Source organism: Telmatherina bonti (assembly GCF_933228915.1).
Source record: "Telmatherina bonti genome assembly, chromosome: 1".
NCBI lineage: Eukaryota > Metazoa > Chordata > Actinopteri > Atheriniformes > Telmatherinidae > Telmatherina > Telmatherina bonti.
Genome location: NC_136619.1, coordinates 39,956,653 through 39,971,781, shown reverse-complemented (window position 1 = coordinate 39,971,781; position 15,129 = coordinate 39,956,653). Strand labels below are relative to the sequence as shown.

Here is a 15,129-nt window from a genome sequence, read left to right as displayed (position 1 = left end):
TGGTTTTTTTCTCCGACGGTGAAACCAAAGTACAAACTAAGACTAATAGAAAGAAGCTAACGTTAGAAGTGGTGGCAAACTGTTAGCCATGTGTTTGAGTGAAATGTATGAATAAAAATGTTTATTATGGAGGAAAAGTAATGACCTTATGTATGTTTTTAGCGAGGTGCTCGCGGCAGAGGCCGTGTCGTGCCTGAACAAAGCGCTGTGCCACCTGAAGGATATCTGGGAAGAGATCGGCATCCCAGAAGACCAGAGACTACAGAGAACTAATGTAGTCAAAGACCACATTAAAGTAAGGCATCCTGTACAACATACACTTTGCAAATGCCTTAAAGCCTCAGGTGTGTCTCTGTAAAGGGTAAGCCCACCAAAGCTATGCATGTTTGAATGAGGAGATGCAAGAACAGCAGGTTGAAAAGAAACATGAGGCTTAAAGTATTTCTGTCCTAATTCGGGGATGGAAACTCTGGTCCTAGAGAGCCGCAGTCCTGCAGGTTTTACCTGTTTCCCTGCTCCAGACCACCTGATTAAAAAGAATTGGATCCAGTAACTTGTCAGGTTGTCCACAATGTAACCCATTGTACTGAGACAGGGAAACATCTTAAACCTGCTGGCCCTCCAGGACCAGGTTTTCCTTTCCCTGATCTCGTCTAACTTCTAGTTTCATCGTTCAGGTCTTTTTTATTAATATTATTCTTAATCTTATTTTCTATTTGACTAATTGTACTGTATCAGGTGTGTATTTACAGTATTTAAATCATCTTTAATATCTAGCTTGGCTACAGGAGATTGCAATCTAACAATTACATCTTATTTTTAAATAAATTATTTAGCTAAAGATAGATTTCTTTTGTGGTTTTCTTCACATGCTTTTTTTTTTTTTTTTTACTGACTGAAGCTTGTCAGTAAGTTATGTTTTGCTTTGCATTTGTCTGTCAACAGCCTGGTGAAGAAAAGCATGTGAAGCAGTGTTTGAAACCTTATTTTGCCTTCAACCTTAAAAAGAAAAGTTTATTTATTCAACACTTACAGACAGACAGACAGCTGTGGTTAAAGAAACTATAGGTGTTGCGACATGTTTGTCCCCAATAGAGCGTCGTATGTCTGGCTGAACTACATGGAGCTTACGGTTTTATTTAAAAGAAATTAGAATGATTGTACCCTCCATCCAGCAAAGCGATATTTGTCAGAATTTTATATGTATACACATTTGATCATTTTGTCTGACAGAACTTACTGGATATGATGATTAAAGAAGAGAAAGCGCTGAAAAAGAGACTCGTAAGCAGCATTCAAGCATGCAGGACAGAAATGGAGAAGCTCTGCCTGGAACTCCACCTTTCAGCTTTTGAGGTAACAACCTTTTGATATGTTTGTATTAATGAAAAACTATATGAAGAGTTATTTCACAGATCCTTCCGAAAGTCTGCACTGAAAGCTCGTTGAAATGCTTCCTTTCTCCTGAAGTGATGAAATAATTAGCAGCTCTGTTGTGTATGTCTTAAAACCTTTTTAATGTGACGCAGTGCACCTATAGAACATATCGTAACACAGCGTTAGACTCATATGTAACATAACCTGTTTTTACAGCATTTACTGCAACTATTCTTCTACTGTCCAAGATGTTAATTCATCATTTTAAAATATTTTCTGGGGTTCCTGCTTAGTTATTGGGTGCGTATTTATACAGGCTTTAACGGGAGTTCAGTGGTGAGAAAATTGCTTTTTAATTAAAAAAAAAGAAAAGTGGAAATGAGAAACATTGTCATTTCTTGTGCATTCAGGAGGAAGATGGCCTCAGCATGCTCCAGCAAGAGAAAAACATCCGCACACAGGTGGAGGCTCTGGCAAAGGAGAAGAGTCAGCGGATGGAGCAGCTGAAAGCTCTGCTGGACCAGGACCAGGACCTGTGTGACATTTTGTGCTGCGTGCCGTACGGCATCGCTCCAGACTCTGTCCCCTCTCTGGAAGAGCTGGAGAACTTCCGGCAGCACATCGCTGACCAGAATGCAGAGAAGGTCAGGGCTTCAAAAATATAAATAAATGGGATTAAAACTGTTTGCTCAGCGGCGTTGGCTGTGATGTTTCCAGGCAAAACGATATGCGGAGTTCATGGAGCTCAAGAAGCAGATAATTTTGTACATGGAGGAGCTGGATCACATCCCAGAGACCAGCTTCGAGAAAGACGTCGTCTGTGAAGATGAGGATTCTTTTTGCCTTTCCAGAGACAACATCACAGCACTCAAGCTGCTTCTTTGTCAGGCAAGATGCTTTGTGTTGTGTTCAGCTTCACAGGATGCAGAATGCAACGCCATGTAAATATGTTGGTAACTGATCCCTCTCTGACATATCGATCCTGCAGCTGGAAGAACGCAAAGCAGAGAACGAAGCAACGTGTGAGAGTCACAGAGAGAAGATACAGCAGCTGTGGAACCGACTGCAGGTTGCGCAGGAGGAGAGGGCGGCTTTTAACCAACACATGGTCGCATCCAAGAAGAGGAACCTGGAGGCGGTGAGAGACTGAAAGGACTTTTAGCTTTATTCACTCTGTCTTCTGTCTGTTATTCATGATCAGGTTGGTTTTGCAACGATTTATTCTCTCCTTCTTAGTTGCAAGCCGAAGTGCAGCGTCTAGAGGAACTCAAACTGCTAAACATCCGTAACGTCACAGACGCCATCCGCTCCGAAATAGCTGTGTTGTGGGAAAAGTGCTTCTTCAGCACTGATCAGCGACAGGATTTCGCACCATATTTTAGTGGTGGGTTCTGGTGTTTTCAGCAGTTTGACTGAAATAAAAAAGCTTTTTTCCATTGATGCCCTTTTGGTTCTCCTAGATGATTTTAGTGAAGAGCTTTTGGCTCTGCATGACGCTGAGATCCAGCGCTTAAAGCAGCATTTTGAAGAGCACAAGGAGCTCTTTGACGGTGTCCACAAATGGGAAGAAAGTTGGAGACTCTTCTTAGAGCTGGAGGTGAGTCCATTCAAATCAGTTGCTGACAAGATCTCCTAGTTTTGCACGTGTTGAATGAAATCCAGCTGGCCCAGAATTAGGTTTAAAGTGGAAATATCCAGGAAAATTGAGAATTGTAAGGTAAACCTGGAGTGTTATCAGCTCTGGTTGCATCTGTGCTGATGGAGCTTGTCATGGCCACACAGTGTGATCCATCCAAAAATACGATGTTGACAAAAGCAGCATCAGCTTTGCACAAATAAACAATGACTGCAACATCAGATGCTTGAATTTATTTGTCTTCTACATTACAGTGCTGCATGACAGAATTCAAAAGTGATTTTTTTGCTTTTATTCATTTGTAGAAAAAAGCAACCGACCCAACAAGGTTCACCAACAGAGGAGGAAATCTTCTAAAAGAGGAGAAACAGAGGTCAGAGCTGCACAAAAATCTGCCAAAGGTAAGTTCTCATTAATCTTATTATGATTATTACATATTCTGGAGACCTTACAGTAAATCAATTTTCCCTTTTCAAGCTGGAAAATAAATTAAAAGCCCAGATTGACGCCTGGGAGAGCGAACAAGGCCGAGAGTTTTTAGTGAACGGCCAGAAGTTTCTGCAGTACGTGGAGGAGCAGTGGGAGCTGCACCGAACGGAGAAGGAAAAGGAGAAACTGGAAAGGGTGAGCCAGTTGACTTTTGTCCGCTTCTCTTTCTGGAAAAGTGTTTTTCACTCTTTACCTTGATGATAAAATCTTAACAGCACCTGAAGAAGAGCAAACAGACAGAGGAGGACATGCTGTACGGCACGGCGGTGCGAACCCCGACCAAACGCAGGCTGCTCGGCACTACGACGCCAAACAAATCCAGAAAGGTGGTGAACCGGTTTGTCTTCGTTTGGACACATTCTCAGTCAGTTCTTACCATCTCTTCCGCACTAACCCTCCTCTCTTGTGTCTCTTTCGGCAGTTTAACGCAACTTCCAGCATTTCCAGCGCCACCTCTAACAGCACCATGCGCTCTGTTTACGGCGGAACTGTCTGTCGCTCGCCCGTGCCTCGCCTCCCTCTCTCTGCAAACAAGGTCAGTCCAGTGCATTGAGATGGAAAACATCTGCTAATAGAAATCAGCTCAAGCACTTTGGCAGATTGATCTCAGACCAGATATTATTCATCACAATAACAAGCTTATAAAATCCACGTTTTAGTCATAAAACATGTCATAAACCTGTAAATGCTAGAAGACACCCAGCGATGCATGTTTTCCTTTTCCCTTTCATTTGTGAAAATGCTGCATAGAGAAAAGTGCGCGTCCTGCGTCTCTGCTTACCGAATCAGTTTTACTCTCATAATTTGGGTAAATGTTACAAAGGGGGGGGGGATTTTGTCTTTCTTACTGTGTCCAACTCTTCTTGTGCATGTCCGTCCTGTCGTGCATCCTCCAGACTCCAGCAGCGCGGACACCAGGTGGCACAAAGCCGCCTCACCCAAGGATTCACGGCTGCAACAAGGAGAACGAGGCCCAGCTGAAGGGGAAGGCTTTATGCGGTGCGTTGCAGACCCCCCCTTGTCCACAGCGTAACTTCAGCATGGCCTCTGTTGCCAGCACATATTCAGAGTTTGTGGTAATTTATGCTTTTTGTCTCTAATCTGTTCTGTCTTTTTTTCCCCTCATCACTGAGTGACAACACAAAATGTGGAGATTCTAATCATGTTAATTTATGTTTTAGAGGGACTTGGTCAACACCGATTCTGTTCAGTCAAGGTGTGTGTAGATCCCTGAAACCGTGTGTTATTGTGACTAATCCCTCTTTTTTATTTCTGCATGCTTGTTTTGTGATAAAGAAAAATTGCTCCTACAGAGAAAAGATATTAATTAGCCCCCCTGGATTACGTTTAAAGTCATTAGAAGGCTTTACATATCGAGAACAAATTGTGGAGAGGACGCAGGACTTTTCTTATCAGAATGAATTATTTATCGGAAAATGGAATCAAATGTACTTTTGGTTAATCAGTGGTGTGTTTGGATGTGAGATACTTGTGCATGTTAACAAAAAACTAATTAAGCCAAACTAAGGAGTTTCAACGTGTGTGTGTGAAGTTGTTGTGCCTTTATAAGTCAGTATCGGTCACAATCTAACAGTCAATGTTTGTAATTTATGCCTTTGTCTCTCACACATGCTTGTAACTCCCTAAAGGGGTCAGAAAGCTTGGATTTCCATTGAAATCTTCTCAATCTAGCCTGGCACGCCGGACTGGATTGCTCTAGATATTTAATACAGAGCGACTCAGTCTGGAGTCCCTCCCCTTCATGGAGATTCGCATCGGTCTTAAACAAACCAGCCCCTCTGATTAGTTGATATAAGGAGACTGCCGTACGATTAGGTTCAAAAAGCGACGCCGATAAGCCATGTAGCATCAGGATTTTACAGCTAAACCAACACAGGTCATTTATGTCTTCTGTACTGCACGCCGTGTTTATTTTCTTCTGCTGCGTTCGCTCTGCTGAACACTTCCGGACATTGTAGGCTGCCGCTTTACTGACGTCACATCTGCCATTTTTCTGATTGGTTTACTCCGCCCTTGTTTGTCCTGCCCTAGAAATCTATCGCAGCGAGTGAGTCCCCAGACTCTGCGCTGGTACAGCGAGAGAGTCTGGCTTGCCAGGCTACTCAGTCATGTTCAGCAGGAAAATTAGATCAGTGGCAGAGTTGTTGTGTGTTTAACTGCTCCAGTTGAAGAGAAGTTACCTAATCTGAGTTTAATGAACAAGCAAGAGAAAAAACACACTGTTGACCCCGGAAATGCATCAGACCACCGGGTAAATGCTTGACCTGCCAGGCCACAATAACCCCCAGCTGCAGCCTGGAGAATGGGGCAGGGTTGGATATTGGGCGGGGTTTGACGTCCAGTGGGTGTGGTTGGATGTCAAATGGGCGTGTTTATGGTTAGAGTTAGGGTTAATCCATAGACGGTAAATGAAAGATGAAAGGAGCCTTCGGAGGTAAAAAATGAAGCTGATGCAGAAGTGCATAAAACTGCAGTTCCCCCTTCATCCACTAGGGACTGCAAAACAGAGCAAATCCCCATAGACTCCCATGTTAAAAAGACCAACTTCACAGCAGAAATAAACATGTTGACAGCCTGGTTCAAAAATCCATTTTAGGTTTAATAGGTCAGAAAATGATTCACTCCCCCCACAGTTGTCATGAAGGTAAACCTAACTCCCCCGTTTACAAGTAATTTAATCTCGAAATTCGGCACATTTAGGGGCGTGTCCTTTTGATTGACAGGTACCCGATCTCCTGCTTCACGTAAGAAGAACGTAGAGCATCCGCGGTTTTTAGCCGCTAAACAACGTGACTTAGCTTTAGCTCACTTACCTCCGTTAGCTGGTTAGCTCCTGTTATCTCCAGGTGAGCTTGGTTAGCTCTTAGCTACAGGCAGCTCGGAGTTCGCTAGATGTCAATCATCCACCATGACGCTCACAGCTCCCCTCTCAGCTCCACCTCTTTGCCCATATTTGTATTTTCCAGGTGAGACGACACGCATGCCTCTGCCAAGATGGCGATGGTAGGAACCGCCCACCGAGCTTCAATTCAGCTCTTCAGAAACCTATGGGTGACGTCACGGAGGCTCCGCCCATCTTTTTATATACAGTCTATGGGTTAATCCAGTCAAAATGTTGAGGGAACAGGGATGGATGTTCAACCCCACCCAATATCCAGCCCTGCCTCATTCTCCAGGGTGCAGCCAAAACCCTCTCGAAGGCCAGGCTGTCCCTGTGTTAGGGGTTAAATGGGATGATCTTGTGCACACACAGGTGACATATGCATAAATTACTAAGTGCTTTCCCAGTGCAGGCTCACGTATGACAATGCTTTCCGTGAAATGGGAAATGATTTCTCTGTAATGTTATTTGGAGGCACCATTAGGCATGATGTGCTGGCCGCCATCAAGCCTCTGAAAAGCCAAAGTAAATCAGCTGACAAGCGTCGGTGTTCACCTGAACTGAGCTTTTTTTTCTGTCCAACATGCATCAACAGCCATTTCATTGGGTTTCTCTGTGGTTGTGTCTGTGCTAACATTTTCACTGTCTTGACATTTAAAGTCTCCATGAAATCAAATCCCTTAAACACTAATAATGTGACGTGTGTCTTTTAACACGTAAATTCCTCAGTAACGGGACAAAATGGGGAGAAATGTTCAAAGCTGACGGGAAACATTGAGAGGAGAATTTTCCGGCAGAATTACTAAAAAGCAAACAGAACTCCTTCCTGTTTCATGGGAACTTAAATGACTTGCAATCTGCAAGCACATGTTGCTTTCTGGCAGGTTTTTCAGGAGGAATCAGCCTCACGTCTGCTCCTCTTTTCTCCACAGCGAGACCTGTCCAAGGCCTCTAACGCCAAGATCCAGCACGACATCTTGAACTCCACCACCAGCACCAACCTCTGATCTCTCCCCTCTTCCTCCAACCGATGAGCAGTTCAGGACTCGTCCAAAAAGGATCACTGCCGTCTCTGCTATCATTTTGCTTTTATAAGTTAATGAAGGTAATATATTAAGTATTAAGTTGCTCCTAAACAATGAGTAAGGACTCTTGTTATAGGATGTTGAAGGTGCTGTTTTTGCTCCGTCACTGCCTGAGGGGAAAAAAGTGTCATAAATATAACTAACACTACTTTGGCCGTCCATTTTTAGCAGTTGTGGAAATCAGTCGGATATTGTCTTTATTTTAAAGAGCACATTTTTAGACAAAAGTTATACTTTGTGAAGTTATGCAATCTGGGGTAACAGGTCAAATACATTATGAATGCATTGCACTTTTTCTTTCCTTTTTCTTTTTACGAAAATATTTTGTATGTAGTGTCATTTTACACACACACTGTTTATTCCCAACTTGTTTATATAAATGTTTATGTAAATATTATCTTTTCATGCTCTTTGTATGAACTGCTGTTTTTCCTCAAATGTTTAGCCTTTAAGATAAAACGAAGCTGTATATCGAGTTATATCACATGCATTCACTGCTGCGGCTGATTTAAGACACAAAAAAGCTAAATAAAACCTTTTTTGCAGACAAAAATAGAGTTTTTCATTTGAAGTGTGACCAATGTGTTTCAAAGGATTTAGATGCATTAAATGTAATGACACCAAAAAAAAAAAAATTTATTCTGTAAATGAAATTTATTTAACCCAGAAATTTTAGTTTTAATGTTGGTCAGAAAAAGGGGAAGGCATGCTAAAATGTCTTAGCAGCCAAAAGAAGTGAAGAAAATGTCAGTGATGCCGTCTGTCAGGAATCATCTACAGATTAACTTTTATAAGCTCAGTGTCAGGAGTTTCCACTTGGTGAAGTTTAAACCATTTATCCAGTTGGCCATGAAAAGCACTTTTGTGCCGTCTCTCATTAGAACCCATCGATAACAAGCAGACTTAAAATAAACTCCGCTCCTTCAGCTGTTTAGCAAAAGATCAAAGTTTTGCACGCATGAACTCAGGCTTAATGTAATTGTCAATCGCAGGTTTAGAATTGAAATTCCTTCTGACTCGACCAACCTTTTACCAGCTGGATTGTGTGCATTTTTACTTAACTGGACTTCAACCACAGGCCTGTCTGGGGGGTAAAAACTTACTCAGCAGGTTGGAGCATTGATAAACATGAAAGGCTAAAAGCTGCATTTATGAATTTGTGTTTGACAGCAGTCACCTGCAAACAAAAAGCAGCTTGTTCTTTATATTAGTTTTTTTTGTTTTTCATTTTGGTTGAGCTGAGTTGTTGCAGTTTTATTATGGCAACTAGTTGTACTTTGCTGGGCTTAAAGACATCTCTAGCCGTGACTACATTGGAAGCTCGTATAAAATCTAGCAGAGGTGACGCTGTAGTAGGCATTGCTCTACAATAGAAACTTTCCACATACTGCATGCAGTAGGATAGATGTTTTAGTCTGTTGACATGGATATGTTTTAAGTATTTTATAAAAAAAACAACAACTATGTTCTCAAACTAAGAGGCTTGAGTACCAGCGCATCCTGGACGAGTGGCACAGTGATGCTGTTCTTTCAGCAGCCATTTTTATCAGGAACACCACCCATGATCTTACCAGGTTGAACCCATTTTAAACAGAACTGCCTTAATTCTTGGAGATAAGCATTCAACAGGGCGTCAGAAACATTCCTCATGGGTCCTGCTCCATACTGACAGGAAGCATCACAAAGTTGCTGAACACCCATAATGAGAATCTCCTGTTCCACCACATGCCAAAGCAGCTTTGTTGGATTGAGATCTGGTGACTGGAGGTCGTTGGAGGACAGTGAACTCATTAACATGTTAAAAAAAATGCTGATGAGGCAGAATGGCTCCATGCTTGCATGATGTTTCACCCAAATGTTCATAGTTTTCCCATATTCTAAGGTCCAGGTATGAGAATCCTGTGTGAATTGTAGCCTTTACACCACTTTGACCCAGTTAATCCATTATCTCTTGACAGCAACAAGTTTTATTTTTTGGTAATGTGAATGATCTTCCACATGCTATGGCCTATGTTAAATGATTAAAATGTTAAATTACCAATATTCCTAGTTTGTTCTGAATTCAATAATGAAATCCAATAAACAGCACCAAACAAGAGTCAACAACATAACAAGCTGTGTGGCATTGTCAAAGAATACGTGGCAAGTTTTTCCTGCTCAGCTCTGCGGCTCATCCAACAAATGCATTTTCCTTTCAAATGAGCAAAGCAAATAGGCTTCATAATCTAAAATTTATCAGCAAGATGCATTGTTCCAAAAAATAATAATAATTATAATTTCCTTTTAAAAATAAAAAATATTTGTAACTTCCAAGATGGACGAGTGCAAGTCAGATTTGTCTCAAATAACGTTCCTACAGTTCATGCTGTGCTGAGGAATTTCATGTATAGATTTATATGTTGAAATCAGGGAAAATTGTAATTGTGATGGTTATGACAAACCCTTAATGAAGTGACACAAGGTATTTCTACTGTTTTTGGAAGTACTGGAATGAATGCCTGTCTTTACGGGTGTTTTTATAATTATGTGTGTGCTGTGTCTATACATGAATGTGTATGTGTTTTCTTTCTTTTTTTAAAATTTTTTTTTTTATTAATTGCTGATATGGACCGATGTATCTGGAACATAGACCATATATGAAAGATGGACAGAGCCTTCGGCGGTTTAAAGTGAAGCCTATGCTGAAGTGTATAAAACTGCAGTTCCCCCTTAATCCACTAGGGGCTCCTAAACAGAGCAAATCCCCATAGACTCCCATGTTAAAAAGACCAACTTCATAGCAGAAATAAACATGTTTACAGCCGATTTCAAAAATCCATTTTCGGTTTATTAGGTCAGGTTTGCCTTCATGATAACTGTGGGGGGAGTGATTTTTTTTTTTCTAACTCGCCCGTTTAAAAGTAATTTAATCTCGAAGTTCGGCCTATTTAGGGGCGTGTCCTTTGGATTGACAGGTATCCAAACTCCTGCTTCAAGTAAGAAGAACGTAGAACAACCGCGGTTTTTAGACGATTAACAACGTGACTTAGCTTTAGCCCGCTTACCTCCGTTAGTTGTTGAGCTCCTGTTTGCTCCAGGTTAGCTCGGTTAGCTCTTAGCTACAGAAAGCTTGGAGTTCACTCGATGTCAATCATCCACCATGACACTAACAGCCCCCCCCCAGCTCCACCTCTTTGCCCATATTTGTATTTTCTGGGCAAGACGACACGCATGCCTCTGCCAAGATGGTGATGGTAGGAACCACCCACCGAGCTTCAATTCAGCTCTTCACAAACCTATGGGTGACGTCACGGAGGCTCCGTCCATAATTTTATATACAGTCTATGGTCAGGAATAAAGAAAAAATAATTATTTATAATTTATGGAGGTCACTGGATTTATTTTGAAGGGTGTCCACCTTACGTTTTGTTACTTCCGGTGCCAATTTCCGGAGGAGGCGGAACTGATGCCCTGGAAGAACACACGTTAGGTGGTGACAGGTCGTTTAGGATCCAGTCTGTTATACGGAGCAGCAATGACAGCCTGACTGAATATAAACTGTTCTTTATTTTATTTATTTATTTGTTTTTATTAACTAACTTGCCTCCAACAAGGTGATCATGTCTGGAGCGTTAGCAAGGGTGCTTTTCTATCCAACCTTAGCCTACAATGTTGTCATGGAGAAGCTGTCCTCGCGACAGTGGTTCGACCGGGTGGACGACACGGTCATCCTCGGAGCGCTGCCGTTCCGGTCCATGACCAAGCAGGTCAGAAGACTAACTAGCTGCCGTAGACAGCACGACTAGTATCTAGTAGTGTTGGATTATTCTATAACATACCAGAATAATCCATTTTTCACCAAGAGATCTTTAAATACTAAGATACAAAACTGCATTTTTTTATATTGTAGATAGTAAATAGTCAGACATGCAGCTTTTGTTTTTAAATCTTTGTTATGAAAACTGGATCAGAACAAATGAAAAGAAGTAAAAGGCACTTAAAACACTGGGATACTTTGACTTTATAAGATTTAATTAAACATAAAGTGAAATGAAGCAGTGTTTTTAAAGACTTGGATTCAGGAGGGAGGTTTACCATTGTGTTGTTTCTCCTGTGTGCTTGGAAATTTGCAAGTGAAATGTTTTGCATTCTTGCTTGATAAAGGATCAGCTGTTAAACAGTAGGTGACAGGTCTTTCCTGCAGCCAGACCAGTTTAACCCTGTACTCATTTACTAAGCAGCATGCTTTAATTTGTGTAAACTGATTTAGCTATTTCTGAAATAAGCAAGACTTACCTTGAAAAGCAGCACAGATTATCCTGCAAACCTCTGTTGTTCTGCATGTTTCTTTCCTCTTAAGCTTGTAGGTCACCCAAAAAGAGGTTTCAGATTTACCTCAGGCCAATTGTCCACTTCTGAACCTGTGATCTTCAGCTTGTCTCAGTCCTAAACCCGTTTCCATCTGTGTGGGCTTTAAAAACTTATGGCTGTTTGTTGTGTTGCAGCTGGTTGAAACAGAAAATGTTCGGGGGGTGATCACCATGAATGAGAAGTATGAGACCAACTATTTCTGCAACTCATCTGAGGTGAGTTGATTTCATTTTTGTTTCCACTCGTTGGGTCTGGATTTAGTCAGCAGATATAAGCCTCCAACAATATCTTAGTGCGTTATTGAGCTGAATTTCTGTGTTGTGCAGTTAAAGCACAGCGTTGAAGTGAAAGTTTGTGTGCAGGAGTGGCAGGCCGCTGGGGTGGAGCAGCTCAGGCTGAGCACTGTGGACCTCACCGGCATCCCCAGCCTGGAGAACCTCCACAAAGGTGTTGAGTTTGCACTGCAGCACAGAGAGCAGGGAACCAGCGTGTACGTGCACTGCAAGGCCGGGCGTTCCCGTAGCGCCACGCTTGCTGCTGCGTACCTCATAAAGGTCAGTATGTTTAACCTAACCCTGGACATTAGTTGTCATTTAATAAGAAAAACTTAATAAAAAGAAGGATGTTTCAATAAAAGAAAAATATATTCATGTCAGACAGTTTTTATTTTGACTATGATTTGATTTACAATATGTAATTTTGTTATAAAGTTACGCAGATGTAAAACAAAAGGCAGAGGTGGAAGTAGGTTGATAAGCTGGAGAAATTGTTCTTGTGTTGCATTTAATGACCTCACATGGGGCCTTTAACAAAAGCAGAAAACAGTTTTGACTGACTAGATCTACTTAGAAATACACACTTTGGCTCTGTCCTGAATGTAAGTAAAAATGGATGTGAAGCCGTTTTTATTGTCCGTTTCATCTAATCTTAATTTTATTTATTGTATTTTATTTTTATTTGATAGGGACACGTATGTTCCACGAATGATGGGACATACTACAGCATTTTAGCCAAGGCAAACTTTCAGTGCCCATCCCTAGTTGGGCTTTTACACAATAAGAAAATATACACAGATTACATTACATTGCGAAAATTAAAGGTTGCACATATGTGCCTTTATATATACATACAAAATACAAATACGTATATATACACCAAAATGTAAAATTAAATGAAACAGACAACAAGGCTGTCAGTAAAATTCAGTCCAAAATAAGAATCTGCAGGAACCTTCCACAGCTGCTGCAGGAGGCTGCAGTGACGCACGCTTTTATTTAATTACTAGTTCAGCAACCTTTTTTTTTTTTTTACAGGATAACTGCTGTTATAGTTTTTATTAACTTCAAGTCAGATTTTAATTTTATGATTTTTACTGTTCATTCAAAGAGCAAAAAAAAAAGTTCTTCCTTTTTTTAGACCTTTTTCAGATAATGACCTCAATGATCAAAACCAGATGAAGTGCTAGTTTTATCATTTCCCTTTGGTTTTCATAAAGTTTTTTTCCCAAGTTTAATTAGTTGAAAAATAAACAGTGTTGTCTGTATTTTCTTTTCATTTACCCACGGTGTCCCTTAGCAGAAGAATTATTCATTCCCTTGGTAATGAGGATTTTTTAATTTATTAGACACTTTTTAAAAATTCACTGTTGTTCTAAACTGATTAAATAACTTAACAAAAGTCTGTTTATACTTTCTGAATTTACTTAATACTTAATAAGCTTCATTCTGATTGGTCTGTTGGTTTTTACCGTAAGCATTTTTTTTCATTTCTTTGTGAGGACAGTTGCACTGCTGGACTCCAGAGGAGGCCTGCCAGAAGCTGGCATCGGTTCGTCCGCACATCCTGGTGCGTTCGGCTCAGGTGGAGATGCTCAGGACGTACTACCAGCAGGTGTGTGGTCAGTCCAGATGAGCGAGTCGGACAGCAGAAGCAGATTGGATCTCACCGTGTTCCACTGAAGCTAGAAGACTGGACTCTGAGCTACATCTAAGCCACAGTGGCTTCCAGCCAGTCGTCCATGTTACAAGAACAAATATCTGTTTTCTTTGGTTTTGGGTAAAAACTGTTTTACTTTCATATCCATCTTGTTGTATCCCAGAAAAATGGCAGTGCTATAAAAACACTCCACTCCATGCTTTTTACATCTGGCTGCAGCTGGAAGAGGAGGATATTTTAACGATTCATACTGCAGTGAAGCAGCTATGTGTACAGGAGACACTTTATTTTATCTTTATATTGTGCCTCAAAACTTTAAACAGACTCAGATGGAAAATAAATATTTGTGACATGAAAACACACTAGTGTTTATTTTTCTTTCATCATTTGTATTTTCATTGTCTATAAATCTTTCATTTATATTTGTTCTTTATGTTTGGGGGGAGGGACAACATTTTGATTGGGCTTTCTTCTGAGCGTTTACTTGACTTATTGATCTAGATTTAGTAGGATACATTTTATTTGTACTTATATTTTATGTTGTTTTTTTTTGCTTATTTTATATACTGTAGGTCTTTCCATTCAGACTAGATACAGATAACACATGTAGGATACTATAACATAACATGCACAGTCCTCTTGGAGTGAGAGGGAAAACTAAGAACAAAGCAGGACAATGTAATTTCTGGTGGATTTTTTTAAATTATTGATCTTGAAATTTTATTTTCATACACTTTTTATTCATCCTTTTCTTCCACATATTAAAGATCAGGTTGTGGGGCAACAGACTGCAGGGAAGCACAAACTTTCTTTCCTGGTCACTTCTTCCAGCCTATGTCCCGGCTGGTGGAGGTGAGGTGTGGACCCAAATGCAGAGATGCAGACAGAGATACAAAGTCAAGGCTGGTTTATTTCTTGAGTTGCAGGAACAAAGGACACTAGGCTTACAGGGGAGTGACTAACACAATGAATCCGCAACAAAGAACTGAAACCGAGGGTATAAATACACTGAACACAACAAGACACAGGTGAAACAAATCTACTAAATGAACTCAGGATAAACTAAATCAACAGGAACAAAAGCTAAACAAGACATAAGGGAGCTAAACGGGAAAAACCACAAAATAAATTAGGAAAACTAAGAGACGAAAAGTCCAAACTATTCTATTCTATTCTATTCTACAGTCATTTAGCAGATGCTTTTATCCAACGCGACTTACATATGTGAGTGGGAAAACCACAAGCATGAAATCAACCAGTACAGGACATCATTGGAAGGTGCTGGTGGACTGCTGAAAGTCCGGTTAGATGCAGGTGTTGTCATGTAGTGCTATAGGCTTTTTTTTCTCTCATAT

At 40.7% G+C, this 15,129-nt stretch overlaps 2 protein-coding genes across 2 annotated transcripts; both read left to right on the top strand.

The window, feature by feature from the left end:
* Positions 1-166: 166 nt before the first annotated feature.
* Positions 167-7,385, top strand: prc1b (protein regulator of cytokinesis 1b; the record flags this gene model as incomplete). Its single annotated transcript, XM_079245394.1, has 14 exons — positions 167-295; positions 1,234-1,356; positions 1,788-2,021; positions 2,095-2,265; positions 2,366-2,515; positions 2,614-2,761; positions 2,838-2,974; positions 3,319-3,414; positions 3,491-3,637; positions 3,718-3,831; positions 3,924-4,037; positions 4,399-4,578; positions 4,684-4,718; positions 7,337-7,385. The coding sequence occupies exons 2-14, from the start codon at positions 1,246-1,248 to the stop codon at positions 7,383-7,385; spliced, it is 1,686 nt and encodes a 561-aa protein (XP_079101520.1). The 5' UTR covers positions 167-295; positions 1,234-1,245.
* A 3,580-nt stretch (positions 7,386-10,965) lies between these two features.
* On the top strand, positions 10,966-14,091 carry ptpmt1 (protein tyrosine phosphatase mitochondrial 1). Its single transcript, XM_079243970.1, has 4 exons — positions 10,966-11,235; positions 11,974-12,054; positions 12,202-12,393; positions 13,622-14,091. The coding sequence occupies exons 1-4, from the start codon at positions 11,089-11,091 to the stop codon at positions 13,748-13,750; spliced, it is 549 nt and encodes a 182-aa protein (XP_079100096.1). The 5' UTR covers positions 10,966-11,088; the 3' UTR covers positions 13,751-14,091.
* The last annotated feature ends 1,038 nt before the right edge of the window (positions 14,092-15,129 follow it).

What these genes read in the sequence shown, in the direction of transcription:
- ptpmt1 (XM_079243970.1), top strand. Translation starts at nt 11,089, where the DNA reads ATGTCTGGAGCGTTAGCAAGGGTGCTTTTCTATCCAACCTTAGCCTAC. An exon ending in ATTTCTGCAACTCATCTGAG is followed by an intron (nt 12,055 to 12,201) that starts GTGAGTTGATTT and finishes GTTTGTGTGCAG; the next exon opens with GAGTGGCAGGCCGCTGGGGT. An exon ending in CTGCTGCGTACCTCATAAAG is followed by an intron (nt 12,394 to 13,621) that starts GTCAGTATGTTT and finishes TTGTGAGGACAG; the next exon opens with TTGCACTGCTGGACTCCAGA.